Source organism: Nerophis ophidion, linkage group LG24 (assembly GCF_033978795.1).
Source record: "Nerophis ophidion isolate RoL-2023_Sa linkage group LG24, RoL_Noph_v1.0, whole genome shotgun sequence".
Taxonomy (NCBI): Eukaryota; Metazoa; Chordata; class Actinopteri; order Syngnathiformes; family Syngnathidae; genus Nerophis; species Nerophis ophidion.
Window position 1 is genome coordinate 38,968,504 of NC_084634.1, and position 19,104 is coordinate 38,987,607.

The 19,104-nt window shown below is 39.0% G+C and overlaps 1 protein-coding gene across 2 annotated transcripts in view; it reads left to right on the forward strand.

Moving 5' to 3' along the window:
• ints7 (integrator complex subunit 7) overlaps positions 1-19,104 on the forward strand; it is a 46,528-nt gene that overhangs the window by 2,666 nt on the left and 24,758 nt on the right. Inside the window, exons 4-10 of one of the 2 annotated variants that reach the window (XM_061885760.1) lie at positions 2,136-2,273; positions 3,690-3,736; positions 3,834-4,033; positions 15,044-15,166; positions 15,232-15,349; positions 15,442-15,576; positions 16,956-17,053. In XM_061885760.1, coding sequence (XP_061741744.1) covers positions 2,136-2,273; positions 3,690-3,736; positions 3,834-4,033; positions 15,044-15,166; positions 15,232-15,349; positions 15,442-15,576; positions 16,956-17,053 — 859 coding nt within the window. The remainder of the gene's footprint in view (positions 1-2,135; positions 2,274-3,689; positions 3,737-3,833; positions 4,034-15,043; positions 15,167-15,231; positions 15,350-15,441; positions 15,577-16,955; positions 17,054-19,104) is intronic. The other variant, XM_061885761.1, reaches the window with a different exon arrangement.

A 19,104-nucleotide genomic window follows, 5' to 3' on the forward strand; every position in this document is an offset into this window, starting at 1 on the left:
AAATAGTTTTAATCATATTTGTTTTTATATTGGTTTTTTTGGTTTTATTTTTATTTATTTTTTGTTTTATTCAGTTATTGGTGGAGCATAATATTGTTTTTAACATGGCTGTGCAGCACTTTGGAAACGTTATTGTTGTTTAAATGTGCTATATAAATAAAGTGGATTGGATTGAATGTGGCTTGGCATTGTCTTGCTGAAATAAGCAGGGGCGTCCATGGAAAAAGACGGCGCTTAGATGGCAGCATATGTTGTTCCAAAACCTCTATGTACCTTTCAGCATTAATGGTGCCTTCACAGATGTGTAAGTTACCCATGCCTTGGGCACTAATGCACCCCCATACCATCACACATGCTGGCTTTTGAACTTTACCACTTTTATTCTTTGGCTTTTAACACTACGTGAGTTGTGTTTTTTATACGCTTTGATTTTTATTTTACTGTTTGAATTGATTTTACCTTTTAAAATAGTTTTTTATCATATTTGTTTTTATATTGTTTTTATTGGTTTTATTTTTATTCATTTTTTGTTTTATTCAGTCATTGGTGGAGCATAATATTGTTTTTAACATGGCTGTGCAGCACTTTGGAAACGTTATTGTTGTTTAAATGTGCTATATAAATAAAGTGGATTGGATTGGATTGGATTTACGTCGATAACATTCTGGATGGTTCGCTTCCTCTTTGGTCCGGATGACATCATGTCGAATATTTCCATAAACAATTTGAAATATGGACTCGTCAGACCACAGAATACTTTTCCACTCTGCATCAGTCCATCTTAGATGATCTCGGGCCCAGAGAAGCTGGTGGCGTTTCAGGATGTTGTTGATAAATAGCTTTCGCTTTGCATAGATGTAGCGACCAACTGTATTTAGTGACAGTGGTTTTCTGAAGTGTTCCTGAGCCCATGTGGTGATATCCTTTAGAGATTGATGTCGGTTTTTGATACTGTGCCGTCTGAGGGATCGAAGGTCACGGTCATTCAATGTTGGTTTCCGGCCATGCTGCTTACATGGAGTGATTTCTCCAGATTCTCTGACCCTTTTGATGATATTATAGACCTTAGATGTTGAAATCCCAAAATTTCTTGCAATTACACTTTGAGAAACGTTGTTCTTAAACTGTTTGACTATTTGCTCACACAGTTGTGGACAAAGGGGTGTACCTCGCCCCATCCTTTTTTGCGAAAGACTGATCATTTTTTGGGAAGCTGTTTTTATACCCAATCATGGCACCCACCTGTTCCCAATTAGCCTGCACACCTGTGGGATGTTCCAAATAAGTGTTTGATGAGCATTCCTCAACTATATCAGTATTTATTGCCACCTTTCCCAACTTCTTTGTCACGTGTTGCTGGCATCAAATTCTAAAGTTAATGATTATTTGGAAAAAAAAATAATGTTTATGAGTTTGAACATCAAATATGTCAGGGGTAGGGAACCTATGGCTCTAGAGCCAGATGTGGCTCTTTTGATGACTGCACCTGCCTCTCAGATAAATCTTGCTGACGTTGCTTAACACGATAAGTGGTAATCACAGTGTTAAAAATAAAGTTTAAAATATAAAACGTTCTCATGCATTTGAATCCATCCATCCGTTTCTATCGCACCTGTTCAAGAAGTTGCATTAATAGTCAAAAGTATTTTATTTATTATTGGTTAGCTTCAGAATAGAATAACAATGTTATTAAAAAGAATAAGAGATACACGCATTTGTTTGTTGTAATCAGGGAAAGTCCAAATAAAACAGGTGTAGAATTCTCTTGTTTCTCCTTATTGAGCTAAATTGAATCCTGTCTCTGTTTAATTCCTTGCTTCTTGTCTGTTTAATAAATGTAATCAGTGTTTGAAGCTGACAGTTGTATTCAGTGTTAAAAATATTGTATGACTCTCACGGAAATACATTTCAAAATATTTGGCTTTAATGGCTCTCTCAGTCAAAAAGGTTCCCGACCCCTGAAATATGTTGTCTTTGTAGCATATTCAACTGAATATGGGTTGAAAAGGATTTTCAAATCATTGTATTCCGTTTATATTTACATCTAACACAATTTCCCAACTCATAAGGAAACAGGGTTTGTAGATGATTACCGTGGTTCGCTGTCTTTTAACGGCACCGCCCCCTCTCTCCAGGATGCTCGGCAGCTTGGCTTCCATCATCCCGGAGAGGAAAAACGCCCATCACAGTATTCGGCAAAGTCTGGACTCTCATGACAACGTGGAAGTGGAAGCCGCTATATTTGCTGCAGCCAGTTTTTCTGCACAGTCCAAGTAAGGCCGGACTGTCAGAAACGCAGTTACAGTGCAACCTCTGGTGTTTGAAGCAACATTTGAAGATTCTTAACCGCCTCGCAAGTGTAAAAGGAAGTTTAGTACTGGTAGTACACTCAAAGTTTTCTACAACACGCTCTGATAAAATGATAAATGGGTTGTACTTGTATAGCGCTTTTCTACCTTCAAGGTACTCAAAGCGCTTTGACACTACTTCCACATTTACCCATTCACACACTGATGGAGGGAGCTGCCATGCAAGGCGCCAACTAGCACCCATCAGGAGCAAGGGTGAAGTGTCTTGCTCAGGACACAACGGACGTGACGAGGTTGGTACTTGGTGGGATTTGAACCAGGGCCCCTCGGGTTGCGCACGGCCACTCTCCCACTGCGCCACGTCACGCCGATATAACAGAAAGTACTATATAACAGGATCTTGCCATGGACCCCCAATTTTCGCCCGATGTTGCCAGCTCTCCTTGTCCTTCTGTGTTTATGTTCTTGTTGCTACGAGTGCCTTAGCTCACGTGCCTCTTTCTTTTGTTTGTGTCTTCACCTGCTGCTGCCACTAATCAACCCCCTTCATACTAAACCCAAAACCAGGGAAGTCGGCACATTGCGTAATTCCTAATTAAAAAACTAAATACAACGATTTGCAAATCCTTTTCAACTTACCGTATTTCCTTGAATTTAAAACCTCTTCTCACTCCGGCGCTTACCAAAGGCATGCGGTAAAAGTAAGCATGCGCTAATTGTTTTGAAAGCTCTTCTCACTCCGGCACTTACCAAATGCATGCAGTAAAAATTTGAGTGTGATGTAAGCTTGGACCTTAAATCGTACTGAATAGCTCTTAATCTTCTTCCCTTTATGCGATTTCAAATTACCGGTATTGAAATCAGCCTCCTCCATTTTGAAAATGATGACAGGGAAAGTGTCGCTCGTGACGTCACGAGTTTGACCAGGCGGTAATTCAAGGCAGGCGCATACATTTGCCCGGTGCCAATTCAAGGAAATACGGTATAACAATTAAATAGACTGCAAAGACAAGATATTCATGTTTAAACTGAGAAACTTCATTTTGTTTTTGCAAATAATCATTAACTTAGAATTCCTGCTTCCGCCATCCTAGTCACTGCCGTTGTGTCCTTGGGCAAGACACTTTACCCACCTGCTCCCAGTGCCACCCACACTGGTTTAAATGTAACTTAGATATTGGCTTTCACTATGTAAAGCGCTTTGAGTCACTAGAGAAAAGCGCTATATAAATATAATTCACTTCACTTCACTATTTTCATCAGAAAATGTTTCTCTTTTTTGATCTGTCCATTGCTAGACGGCTAAAAACAATACAATTGCAAAAAGGAGTTAAACAGTGCATAACACTGCTACTTTCCTGCTGTTTTTTTTATTTCCAGAGACTTTGCCGCCGGAATCTGCAACAAAGTCAGTGAGATGATTCAAGGTAAAGAGGTGATATTTCTGAAATTGCAGCTTGCAATTTGTCTTTTGAGATATTTTGAAGTCGTTCTCCTCATCCTCCCGCCTGTTCGTTGTCCCAGGTTTGGACACCCCGGTGGACTTGAAGCTGAAGTTGATCCCCATGATGCAGCACATGCATCACGACGCCAGTCTGGCATCCAGCAGCCGAGAACTTCTGCAGAACCTGGTGGCCTCTTACCCGTCCACTCCCATGGTCATCGTCACTCTGCACACTTTCACCCAGCTGGCCGCCTCCTCCCTCATTGATATACCCAAGCAGGTTAGACTTTATTCACTCACAGTAGCTCAGTTACAAAGGATAGAAAGGATCATGCAGGTATAAAGTAGACTAATTAAAATACCGTAATAGCAATATAAAATATAACATATATGTAATATTTACATATTATATATACAGTATATAATATTGTGGAGGTCTTTACACCTTCGGACCACCAATGACGGACATGACAGGCTTGACGGTTTGAGGATTTTGTTTATTTTGCAATAAACTCGCTCTCTTGCTCTGCTTTTAAGCACTCGCCTCTCCTGCCCGTCTCGCTTTTCCGGTCGCTTTCAGCCTTCCACGTCTCCGTCTTGCTCCCGCTTTCACTCGTGCTCGGGTTCTTTCTCTCTCTCTCATCAACTCCCACTTCACCAACCTCGTCCTTCTCGGCCGCTGCCCTTTTGTAGAGTGACAGGTGATCAGACAACTGAGCCCAGGTGGGCCATCTACGCATCTGCCGCCCATCTCGGAGCCGGCCCCGGCACACCCCGCCTCGCTGCAGGGCTGCAGGCCACGCCTCATCACAAATATGTATATATATTAGGGAAAGGGTGGAGTGCCATCTCCGGGTTGGGGAGGAGACCCTGCCCCAAGTGGAGGAGTTCAAGTACCTAGGAGTCTTGTTCACGAGTGAGGGAAGAGTGGATGGTGAGATCGACGGGCGGATCGGTGCGGCGTCTTCAGTAATGTGGACGTTGTACCGATCCGTTGTGGTGAAGAAAGAGCTGAGCCGGAAGGCAAAGCTCTCAATTTACCGGTCGATCTACCTTCCCATCCTCACCTATGGTCATGAGCTTTGGGTCATGACCGAAAGGATAAGATCACGGGTACAAGCGGCCCAAATGAGTTTCCTCCACCGGGTGGCGGGTCTCTCCCTTAGAGATAGGGTGAGAAGCTCTGCCATCCGGGAGGAACTCAAAGTAAAGCCGCTGCTCCTTCACATGGAGAGGAGCCAGATGAGGTGGTTCGGGCATCTGGTCAGGATGCCACCCGAACGCCTCCCTAGGGAGGTGTTTAGGGCACGTCCAGCTGGTAGGAGGCCACGGGGAAGACCCAGGACACGTTGGGAAGACTATGTATCCCGGTTGGCCTGGGAATGCCTCGGGATCCCCCGGGAAGAGCTAGACGAAGTGGCTGGAGAGAGGGAAGTCTGGGCTTCCCTGCTTAGGCTGCTGCCCCCGCGACCGGGGACTCGGATAAGCGGAGGATGATGGATGGATGGATGGATTAGGGATGCACCGAAATGGAAATTTGTGGCCGAAGCCGAGTAAAATTGCCGAATACCGAATAATGAATGCAGTTTTTCACAGTTTTTTTAATATTGCATAAATAGTTTAGAATACATTTTTAGACATGTTTTTCAAATAAAGCATATTTTTATTGAATATTGACATTTCTTTTACATTCCAGTAGCCTTTGCTTTTCATAAAAAGCACAAAGTTTTTCATTTATATTTGGCCTTCAAACAAAATCTGCATTCCAAAAAAAAATAAAGTGCATTAAAGTGGATAAACCCACAACAAATGAATTATTGTCCTTTTGGCAAAAGTCTGCTCAGCCACAGTAGATATGCTAATAATGTAAACAGAAGGCTCAAGTAAATCTCAATAAGTGTGTGCTTGTAACCTCTTACACTTATACAGGTAGCCTACACAACAGGCTAATAATGTAAACAGAAGGCTCAAGTAAATCTCAATAAGTGTGTGCTTGTAACCTCATACACTTATACAGGTAGCCTACACAACAGGCTAATAATGTAAACAGAAGGCTCAAGTAAATCTCAATAAGTGTGTGCTTGTAACCTCATACACTTATACAGGTAGCCTACACAACAGGCTAATAATGTAAACAGAGGCCCCACTACATCTCAATAAGTGTGTGCTTGTAACCTCATACACTTATACAGGTAGCCTACACAACAGGCTAATAATGTAAACAGAAGGCTCAAGTAAATCTCAATAAGTGTGTGCTTGTAACCTCTTACACTTATACAGGTAGCCTACACAACAGGCTAATAATGTAAACAGAAGGCTCAAGTAAATCTCAATAAGTGTGTGCTTGTAACCTCATACACTTATACAGGTAGCCTACACAACAGGCTAATAATGTAAACAGAGGCCCCACTACATCTCAATAAGTGTGTGCTTGTAACCTCATACACTTATACATGTAGCCTACACAACAGGCTAATAATGTAAACAGAAGAAATACCGTCTGCTCGGTATCATGTAACGGCGCTCAATGTGCTCCATGAGTCTCCGAAAGCCAATGTCCTCCACAACACTAAACGGTTGATCATCCAAAGCCATAAACTCCATTACCTTCTTTGTAATTCCGTTTGCTTTGGCACTGTCAGTCGCAAACTTTTTCGTCCTCTCAAAGACGTCGGCCACGGACGGGGTGGGCGTTCAAGTGCTGTGACCAACTCTCCTTTCAGCTGCTGCAGCTGCAGCCGCAGCCTTCTTTCTCTCGTACTCGGCATGCTTTTCTGGGTGTTTGGATTTTAAATGATAAATTAAAGCAGTAGTGCTGAAGGTCTTTGCTGAGGCACCTCCTCGAGACAGTTTGGCTGAACATTCACATGTCACTTTACGACACTTTAAAACATCTCCACACTGCTGACATTTTTCCGAAGGTGCCGGGTTTCAACGTCACTGCACGTTTGTTGATTGCGTCACCGCGTCAAAAAATGACGTCATTGCGTCACACGCCACTATTCGGCCTTGCTTTTAACTCATTCCACCGAAGGCCGAATGTGGCTTTTTTTGCCATATTCGGCCGAATATATTCGGTGACCGATTATTCGGTGCATTCCTAATAAATATATATATATATATATATATATATATATATATATATATATATATATATATATATATCCATCCATCCATCCATCCATCCATCATCTTCCGCTTATCCGAGGTCGGGTCGCGGGGGAAACAGCCTAAGCAGGGAAGCCCAGACTTCCCTCTCCCCAGCCACTTCGTCTAGCTCTTCCCGGGGGATCCCGAGGCGTTCCCAGGCCAGCCGGGAGACATAGTCTTCCCAATGTGTCCTGGGTCTTCCCCGTGGCCTCCTACCGGTTGGACGTGCCCATAACACCTCCCTCGGGAGGCGTTCGGGTGGCATCCTGACCAGATGCCCGAACCACCTCATCTGGCTCCTCTCCATGTGAAGGAGCAGCAGCTTTACTTTGATTTCCTCCCGGATGACAGAGCTTCTCACCCTATCTCTAAGGGAGAGACCCGCCACTCGGCGGAGGAAACTCATTTCGGCCGCTTGTACCCGTGATCTTATCCTTTCGGTCATGACCCAAAGCTCATGACCATAGGTGAGGATGGGAACGTAGGTCGACCGGTAAATTGAGAGCTTTGCCTTCCGGCTCAGCTCCTTCTTCACCACAACGGATCGATAAAATGTCCGCATTACTGAAGACGCCGCACCGATCCGCCTGTCCATCTCACGATCCACTCTTCCCTCACTCGTGAACAAGACTCCTAGGTACTTGAACTCCTCCACTTGGGGCAGGGTCTCCTCCCCAACCCGGAGATGGCACTCTACCCTTTTCCCGGCAAGAACCATGGTCTCGGACTTGGAGGTGCTGATTCTCATTCCGGTCGCTTCACACTCTGCTGCGAACCGATCCAGTATATATATATATATATATATATAAAAAAAAAAAATATATATATATATATATATATTTAGGGCTGTGCGATATGGCCTTTTTTTAATATCTCGATATTTTTAGTCCATATCGCGATACACCATATATATCAGGATATTGTGCCTTGGCCTTGAATGAACACTTGATGCATATAATCACAGCAGTATGATGATTCTATGTGTCTACATTCAAACATTCTTCTTCATGCTGCATTCATATATGCTACTTTTAAACTTTCATGCAGAGAGGTAAATCACAATTAAGTCAATTGACCAAAACTGTATTTATTAAACAAGTTATTAAGCAGTGACACAAACATTCATGTCATTTCCAAAACAGAAAGTGCAAGATGGTCAGAGACATTTTAAGTGTCAAATAAAAATGAGCTGCATAATAGGAAACCAAATAGTATGCGTCCTTCGCTATGTGGTAGGTTCCTACGGACGTTATGAAATTGTCCTCATTCTCTAGCACAGAGGTCGGGAACCTTTTTGGCCGAGAGAGCCATGAAAGCCAAATATTTCAAAATGTATTTCCGTGAGAGCCGTATCATATTTTTTAACACTGAATACAACTAAATGCGTGCATTTTTGAGTAAGACCAACATTTTTTGAGTATAATAAGTCTCTTATTCTTTTTCATAACATTGTTATTCTGAAGCTAACCAATAATAAATCAAATGTCATGTCTGTTGGTCATGTTTTTGTTTGGCCATGTGCTGTTTGTCTTTTGGACTCTTTAAGTTCCTGTTTTTTTCCACTCCCTTGTCTGGTTTCCTTGGTTACTCATTTTGTCCACCTGTCTCTGGTGGACAAAATGCCCGCTCACCTGCTCCCCGAGCACTAATCAGAGGCGGTATTTAAGCTTGTCTTTGCCAGTCAGTCGCCCTGGCGTCAATGTGATCTTTTCTTGCTCTGTGCTGACTTGTTTCATGCCTTGCCATAGTTTCCTGCTTCATGCCATGCCAAGTAAGTTTTGTTTGATTTATGTTCATAGTCTGTTTATGCGTTAGCTTTCTTCCTTAGCCCAAGTTGTGCCTCCGCTGTGAGCGATTTTTGTTTGTAACTTTTTTTAGTTTAAATTAAGTCATGTTTTTACCTAAATGCCATGTCCCGAGTAGTCCGTCTGCCTTTCCTGGGAGAACGACCCCGCAGCAAGCTGCGACCCCCCCCCCATCATGACATAAAATACTTCTTGCCATTAATGCGACTTCTTGAACAGGTGCGGTAGGAAACGGATGGATGGATTTAAATGCATGAGAATGTTTTGTATTTTGAACGTTATTTTTAGCACTGTGAATTCCAGTGGAATTATTCATTACTTATCGTGTTAAGCAATGTCAGCTCAGATTTATCAGAGAGCCAGATGCAGTCATCAAAAGAGCCACATCTGGCTCTAGAGCCATAGGTTCCCTACCCCTGTTCTAGCAGGTGACTTTTCAAATGAAGTGAATTGAAGTGAATTATATTTATATAGCGCTTTTCTCTAGTGACTCAAAGCGCTTTACATAGTGAAACCCAATATCTAAGTTACATTTAAACCAGTGTGGGTGGCACTGGGAGCAGGTGGGTAAAGTGTCTTGCCCAAGGACACAACGGCAGTGACTAGGATGGCGGAAGCGGGAATCAAACCTGCAACCCTCAAGTTGCTGGCACGGCCGCTCTACCAACCGAGCTATGCCGCCCCATATTAGCAGTGATGCTACTTTTTGTAGCAACGCTTCAGGCCCACACTTGACAAATTACGGTTGTCTGTTCGACATATGGATCGACCCTCTGCTGTTTTTCCTGGGAATTCATTTTTCCTTCATTCGCACCTTCTTTCTCTCGTACTACCACTCGCATGGCTCCGCTAGCATCACAGCTAATGTTACCCATGCTGCTACCTCTCTGCCGGGCGAGGGCATATACGTATCAATCAATCAATCAATGTTTACTTATATAGCCCTAAATCACTAGTGTCTCAAAGGGCTGCACAAACCACTACGACATCCTCGGTAGGCCCACATAAGGGCAAGGAAAACTCACACCCAGTGGGACGTCGGTGACAATGATGACTATGAGAACCTTGGAGAGGAGGAAAGCAATGGATGTCGAGCGGGTCTAACATGATACTGTGAAAGTTCAATCCATAATGGATCCAACACAGTCGCGAGAGTCCAGTCCAAAGCGGATCCAACACAGCAGCGAGAGTCCCGTTCACAGCGGAGCCAGCAGGAAACCATCCCAAGCGGAGGCGGATCAGCAGCGCAGATATGTCCCCAGCCGATACACAGGCAAGCAGTACATGGCCACCGGATCGAACCGGACCCCCTCCACAAGGGAGAGTGGGACATAGAAGAAAAAGAAAAGAAACGGCAGATCAACTGGTCTAAAAAGGGAGTCTATTTAAAGGCTAGAGTATGCAAATGAGTTTTAAGGTGAGACTTAAATGCTTCTACTGAGGTATGTGACGTATGAGAAGGAGAAGGAGAGACAGGAAAGAGCGAGGAGAGCCTGTAGTGTAATGCCAGCAGCTAAAAGCAACTGCCTGAGAAGGTATACTCCAATATCACCATATAGTCATTTTCTATATCGCACAGAGACAAGCCCGCCATATATTGTGTTTATCGATATATCGCCCAGCCCTATATATATTATATTAAATCTTTCTATAATGTATACAATATATAACAGATCCCAATTGCCATGTACAATATTACAGAGTATGTAACAGCTGCAGCATCAACTAGAGAGTGAATCCAGCAGAAAATAGACATTATAAACAAAGAAAGGTAGCTCACATAGAAATGGTCAGGTAATAAAAAGATATCAATCAATCAATGATTATTTATATAGCCCTAAATCACTATTGTCTCAAAGGGCTGCACAAACCACAACGACATCCTCGGTAGGCCCACATAAGGGCAAGGAAAACTCACACCCAGTGGGACGTCGGTGACAATGATGACTATGAGAAACCTTGGAGAGGACCGCATATGTGGGCATTATTGTTCCTAATAGTTAGAAATCCCACATTTTATGTTATACATGCTTCACTGATGAGAGTATCTGGAAAGCACCGTTTTTTCCTACTAATGTCAGCGATCCTTGAACTCATCGTAGTTTGTAACTTTTTCCGATGCTGCCACAGAAAAGTTTTTTAAAGTTTTATGCCACTCCTCCGTCTCGTTTTGTCCACCAAACGTTTTATGCTGTGCGTGAATGCGCAAAAGTGAGTTTTGTTGATTTTGTTGATTTGCTAGAGTGCTAATCAGGCATATTTAATCAATCCATGGCTGCAAGTATTCTCACCCTCTGAGAAGCCTCCATTTTACTAATGTTTTGCAATGTTGCAAAAATGTGTAGGGTAAAAAATGAAATACAACATTTCTGTCAACGGAGATTTGCATCAACCTTTGATAGTAGGCTAATATAGCTAATATAGTGACTTACATCATGTGTTTTCTTCATTATAAGACTTATATAAGGCTTTGAATGTTTTGCGGCTCCAGACGATTTAATTTTTTTATTTTTGGTCCAATATGGCTCTTTCAACATTTTTGGGTTGCCGCATGCGGCTCTTTAGCGCCTCCCTAGTGGCTCCCTGGACCTCTTTCAGATATGTGTGAAAATGGAAAAAGATCAATCAATCAATCAATCAATGTTTACTTATATAGCCCTAAATCACTAGTGTCTCAAAGGGCTGCACAAACCACTACGACATCCTCGGTAGGCCCACATAAGGGCAAGGAAAACTCACACCCAGTGGGACGTCGGTGACAATGATGACTATGAGAACCTTGGAGAGGAGGAAAGCAATGGATGTCGAGTGATTATACAGCTGGATGGAGTGCGGAATGAAGGAGTTCTTGAACGGAACACCGAAGCCGAAGGAGCCTGTTGGAATATGAGCTCTCCTGTCCCTCAGTAGTCTGGTGGAGTGGGTGGGCAGGATTGTCCATGATGGCGAGCATTTTGTCCAGTGTCCTCCTGTCCCTCACTGACACAAACACCTCCAACTGCGTGCCGATAGTTTTTTTAACCTCTAAATGTTATGATCCGCTGCCCGGATCATAGCATATTCTGGTTTTGTTCCGTTTTAGTATTGTTCTGCTGATGTTTACCTTAGTTCCTGGTGGCACTTCCTGTTTGTTCTGTTACTATAGTCACGCATTGGTGTCACCTGCCTCTTGTTTTTGACTCACACCTGTTTGCAATTACTGCCCTTATTTAAGCCTGCCTTTTCCGTTCACTCGTCCTCGCTTCCTAGTTTTGTTACACGTAACAAGTGACGACGCTGATCCCCGATTCTGGTAAAACCTGCTTTTGTATTTTGCTAGCTTCCCCGCTATGCTTGGTTTTTTTCTAGCTCCAATGCTAGTTCTGTTGGTTTTGGCTTTTGTGCCTCATGCCAGTTTTTCTGTTCTTAGTCTGTTCCTTGGTTTAAATAAATCATTTTTTCTTACCTTACGCTGTGTCCAAGCCCGAAGTGCATCTGGAGAGAACGCATCTGCATCATGATGCCAACCAATCGTCACACTAAAGCAGGGGTAGGGAACCAATGGCTCTAAAGCCAGATGTGGCTCTTTTGATGACTGCATCTGGCTCTCAGATAAATATTAGCTGACATTGCTTAACACGATAAGTAATGAATAATTCCGCTGGTAATCACAGTGTCAAAAATAACGTTCAAAATATAAAACATTCTCATGCATTTTAATGCATCCATCCGGTGTCTACCGCACCGGTTCTAGAAATCGCATTAATGGTAAGAAGTATTTTATTTATTCTTGGTTAGCTTCAGAATAACAATGTTATTAAAAAGAATAAAAGACTTATTATACTCTCAAAATGTTGGTCTTACTTAAAAATGCACAGATTTAGTTGTATTCAGTCTTAAAAAAAATATTATATGGCTCTCACGGAAATACTTTTTAAATTATTTGGTTTGTATGGCTCTCTCAGCCAAAAAGGTTCCCGACCCCTGCACTAAAGGCTTAGTGGCCACATGCGTGGACAGCACCTTTCAGCTCTTATTTCCAAAATTGTGTACACTACTGAATTGGGGTCTTATGGCCACTTATGTGGACACTTCTACTGCCATCTGGTGGTGTCAGAAGAATATAACATACAATGGAATTTGGAAAAGAAATGTAAACATAATGTTGCGATCTGCTGCTCAGATCTTCACATGTTTGTTTTTTCATTCTCAGTCTGACCCGTTTATTTCCTGTTTTTGTCCATCACTATGGTTACACATCAGTCCACCTGTTAGTCTCGCCCCGCACACCTGCTACTAATTTTCGCCCTCCTATTTGAGCTCACCTTTTCTGTTTACTCATTCTCGGATCCTAATTTGCCCACGCGCAACAGTGACGACTCTCATCATTCTATGTATGTATTTTCTCGCTAGCTCTCACGCTAAGCCACTTTATTTTCCAGCTTTCATGCTGAATGTTTTTGTTTACTCTTTTGTGTCCTCGTACCAAGTTTTAGTTTTCCTTGTGTTTTTTCCCAGCTTTCACGCTAGCGTCTTTTATTTACCTTTTCTCTTTAGACCAGTGTTTTTGTTCATAGCCTTTTATTATGAAATAAATACCCTTTAACTTACCTTGTTGTGTTCATCGCTTCGACGCATCCCTGGAAAAACCACACCGGCATTACCATGCCGAAGAAGAGTCTTCACGCATAAGAATTAGCATGTCACTAAACATGAAGTTCACGTTTGTGTACTTATGGATTAAGTACATCATATCAAAAGATGATTCTTAGTTATTATTCTAAATAAGTTCCAATAAGTCCGAATAGCAAAGACAAATTAAAATTAAAGCTGCAAGCAGCGTTGGTCGGGTCCGCCTTTGGCTGCTGCCGCCGTGTCCCGAGTCCCGACCTTAGTCAGACCTACATAGAAGTTTTTGTTTCATCACTCTACGACATTCCTAACAGAATTCACAAGCAGTTTTGTCAGTTTTTTTTCCTAGGGGGAGCTAGAGCAAAATTTAAATTTTTGGGGTTTGGTTTTTTATTGGATGGCAATTTTCACCAGTCCTGATGTGTGTGTGTAAAATTTGGTGAGATTTGAAGCATGTTAAGGGGGTCAAATTAGAGATTGGCGTTTCTGGATGTGGTTGATAAATGGCTTTCGCTTGGCATAGTATAGCTTTAACTTGCACTTTGAAGCATGTTAAGGGGGTCAAATTAGGGTGCGAAGGTGCGAGCGCGGCTTTGGCTGCTGCCCCCGAGACCCACGGTAGAAAATGCCTTGGTGACACTATTTGATGCATTGTGAAAGTAATGCAGTTGCTGTATTGAAGTGAAAATATCAATCTTCCTGTTGATTTTTGCCAAAGTATGTTAATTATTCAAATGTAGGTCTAAGTCAGACCTACATAGTGGTTTTTGTTTCATGTCTCTCTGACATTCCTACCGGAAGTTACAGGCAGTTTTGTCCGTGCTTTCTTCCTAGGAGCCTTTTGTCTGTGTTGTATTCCTAGGGGGCGCTAGAGCACAATTTTGAGTTTTGGGGTTTGGTTCTTTTATTAGCTCGCAATTGTTGCCAGTCCTGATGTGTGTGCCAAGTTTGGTGAGTTTTGAAGCATTTTAAGGGGGTCAAATTACAGCTCAAAGAGGCAAAAATGACATTTTTTAGGAAACTTTGCGCAGGGGTTCTTTGAAGGCGCGTAAAATCCAAACCGGAGAACTTATCAAAACTTTGTTCGACCACTTTTATCAAAAGGGTTCAATCTCTCTCCTGTGCGAGTTTGAAGCCGAAACGACAAACGCACTGGGAGGAGTTTTCGTTTGAAGAAAGGTGACGGGTTTTCACAAAACTTTTATTTTGAAGGGGTAATTGCCTACTTCCTGTTGATTTTTTCTGCAGGCTGTCAATTGTTAAAATGTAGGTCTAAGTGAGATCTACGTAGAAGTTTTTGTTTCATGTCTTTCCGGCATTCTTACCGGAAGTTACAAGCAATTTTGTTTGTGTTTTCTTCCTCGGAGCAGTTTTTTCTGTGTTTTATTTAAAAATTGCGGAAGAAAGAAAGAATAATAAAACGCACGAGATACAATAGGGTCCTTTAGGCGGACCCTAAAAAAACATATAAACAAACAAAGTCCCTTTTGCTGGTGCTGCTCCCCCAACAAACCACTGCAAAGTACAGGGCACTGACTACAACAGACTGAATAAAGATCTCCAACAGCTTGCTGCATACAAGCTTCTTCAGGAAAAATAGTCTGCTCATGCCCTTCTTGTATACAACTTTGCCGTTCTCCTTCCTTTCAGGTAGTGCCTGAAAGCAACAAAATGTGTGTTTAATCTTAAATATACTGCCTTCTAAGATGTAAATGTCCTAAAAGTTGCAGCTCCTCCTTCAATACCTCAAGGACGACCCACGGAAGGCCGTCAAGAGACTTGCAATCAACGATTTAAAGCTCCTGGCGAAAAAGGCTCCTCATCTTTGGATTCGAGAAAACACTCAGGTATGAGAAGACAATCGTGAGAAAAGACAGTTTGTCTTTCATCTGATTGTATTTTCTCCTTGCAGAGCCTGTGTGAGTGTGCACTGAGCAGCCCTTACATTAGTTTGAAGCTGGGAATGTTAGCCGTGCTGTCCACTCTCTCTGAAACCATCGCAATAAAGCAGTACTTGACTCATACCTCAGGTAGAATTGATGTTTCATTCTCTTTAATTTGAAGATTATAATCGACATTTCAGGACTCTAACTCTGCCTGGAATCAATTTAATTACATGTAGGCAGCGCCTCCTCCACTCCCAGCCTTACCGACCTGGTGAAATTGGCACAGGAATGCTGTTACCATAGCAACCTGGCTGTCGCTGCTCATGGCATTATAGTGCTCTCCAATATTGTCATTTCCTGTCCAGAAAAAGGTAAGTCATCTTCCTGGAGTCATTTCCATCTCATATGATATTACAAGTCTGTCAACATATATATTTTTTTCCCCCCTGGTAAAATATGACTTTTCTTCTGGTAAATGTTTTATCTAGTAAAATAAGACTTGTCTAGTTAATTTTTTTGTTTTGTTTTTTATTAAAAGAAATCCACTTTTTGCTGGTAAATTGTTTTCCCGGTTAAATCATTTTCTAATTTAAAAAAAAAAAAATTATTCTACTTTTTGTTGGAACATATGTTTTTCTAATAACATAACACATTTTACTTGGTAAAATATGAAATTATTTTTGGAAAATATGATCCTGTTTCTTAGTAAAATACATATATTTTATTTTACATATTACACCAACCCCAAAAGGGACAAGCAGTAGAAAATGCATGGATGGATATTACACCAACCTATACTTTATAATTTGTGTTTTTTTTCCTGGTTAAAACAAGTTTTTTTTCTGGTAAAAAAATTATCTCTGGTATTTTATTTTCTGGTGAAAACATTTTTTCCTAATAAAAAAAAAAGTTTTTTAGTTAAACAAGTGTTTTTGCAAATATACTATATGTATTTTTAGTAAACTAAAAATGTTCTTGGTAACATATAATTTTTTTTCTGGTATATTTTTTCTAGTAAAATAGGACAATTTCTAATGTAAATAAATATATATATAATGTATATATATATATATTCTAGTTAAATAGGACCATTTTTTGTCATATATATATGTACATATATATATATGCATATACTGTATATATATGTATGTATATATATATATAAAAAGGTCCTATTTTACTAGAAAATAAATATATATATGACAAAAAATGGTCCTATTTTACTAGTGAAAATATACTACAAAATAAATAAATGTGTGTGTGTGTGTATGTATATATATATATATATGTGTATGTATATATATATATATATATATATATATATATATATATATTTATATGACAAAAAATGGTCCTACTTTACTAGTGAAAATATATTAGAAAATATATGTGTGTGTATATATATATATACATATATATATATATAGATATATATACATATATATATATCTATATATATATATATATATATATATATAATATATGATTTTTATTTTACATATTACACCAACCCATATTTTTCCGAGTACATTTGTGATTTTTGTTTCTCTGGTAAATAATATATATTTTCTGCCCCCCCCCCCAAAAAAAACATTAAAAAAAAAAAAATCCTCGTGCGATTGGATTGTTTTTCTTGTATTATGTCTTTTTTATTAAAATATGACCTTTTTTCTCGTAAAATATATATATAATTTTAAACAAATATTCATATTACACCAAGCTATATTTGCGGATGTCTGCATATCTGCAGAAGTCGCCCACCTGGAGCAGGATACGTTGTTGGGGGTGCAGTCCCTGCTGATGCTGTGCAGTCAAGACAACAGTGCCAGTGCCCAGGCGACACTCAAAGTAAGACACTGCTACATTATATGCCAAGGTCTTGCTTTGCTGAACATACATCACATAAAGTTGGTTGTTTTTTTTCTTGAAGAGCATTGTTTTTAAACCTTTGCCAACGTAGAACTCCACACAAATAATTTCCCTCTCTTGGTCTTCAAAAAAATCTCCATCCACACGAGTGGAGTTTTAAAGGTGTGTCTTGTCAGTCTTACACCAAGAACACTAACACGAAGAAGCCTGAAAAAGCAGTTGCAGCGGACATGGTAGCAAAATAACACCTGTGTTCATTAACTTTAGACATATAGTGTGTGTAAATTGGCTGAAAATAAGTGCAGACTATTTACAGTCTTACAGTACAAGTAAATATTTCTGAATGAATTAGTCATCTTCTTGTTAGTTAGCACACTAAATAGGTGTACGCTTGATAATCCGATTACGATTAAGATAGTCCAGAGGTGTCAAAGTCATTTTCAGTGAGGGCCACATCGGAGTTATGAGACCCAGAGAGCAGCTTCTAACAGTAAATACTATTATTAAACCATTTTTTTAAATGCATTTTATGAGTAGATTTTTTAAAAACTTTAATGTTAAAAAAATACAGTAATTTGCAATTATTTCGCTTTAAAATTGAGTGTACATTACTGTAAATGGAAAAACAGTACTGCTGTTTTTATTGTAAAAAATAGGCAGTTCATTTGCCAGAAGTGTACTGTAAAATTAACATTAGTTTTTTTTTACTGTAAATAAAAAAAATACAATATTACTGCCAGTTTTTTTGTTTTGTTTTTACCGCAAACAACTGTAGATTTTTCAGTGTTTTTATGTAAATGCCAAAATGGCACCACAGTTTATTACAGTAAAAAAAAAGTCTTGTTTTTTCATTTAGAAAAAAAATGCCGTAAAAACCACAGTAAATTTCACAATTTTACCATGAAATCTATTGCTACTTTTACATTGCACAATTTGATGGATAACATGCTTTGAAATCATTATTATTAGTATTTATTTCTATTAAAAAAATAGTTTGAATTTTTGATAATTTTGCATAAATAGAAAATATTTAAGTTAATATAATTTGCGATTACATAGAATAGAAAGTACTTTATTGATCCCTGGTGGAAATTCAGCACCACAGTTTGCTCACAATAGACAATAATAATAATAAATAATATCATTTATATCATATATTATATATATATATATATTATATGATATAAATGATATTATTTATTTAATAAATAATATAGTAATAATAATAATAATAAATAATTTGATTTATATCATGTATTAGTTATAATATAAATTATATTATTTATTTGATAAATAATATAATTTATATCATATTATATATATAATATATACTATAAATTATATTATTTATTTAATAAATCATATATTAATAATAACAACAATAATAATAATAAATAATATAACTTATATCATATATTATATATAATATATGATATAAATTATATTATTTATTTAATAAATAATTAATTTATATTATATATATATATATAATATATGATATAAATTATATTTTTATTATTAAAATTGTTTAAGAAATTATTAAGCAATAATAAATTATTAATAATAATGCATTATTAATTATTATTTATTTAATGAATAATATAACTTATATAATTTATAAAATATGATGTAAATTATATTATTTATTATTATTATTGTCTCTTGTGAGCAAACTGTGGTGCTGAATTTCCCCCAGGGATCAATAAAGTACTTTCTATTCTATTCTATTCTATTCTATGTTATCGCAAATTATAAAAACTTAAATATTTTCTATTTAATCAAAAATATACTATCAAACATTCAAACCATTTAAAAAATAGAAATAAATACTAAAATTTATGATTTTAAAGCAAGTTATCCATCATAATGTGCAATGTAAAAGTAGCATTTGATCTTATAGTAAAATTGTGAAATTTACTGTGGTTTTTACAGCATTTTTTTTTCTAAATGAAAAAAAAACTGTTCTTTTTTTTACTGTAATAAACTGTGGAGCCATTTTGACATTTACAGTCATACATGGAGTATATATC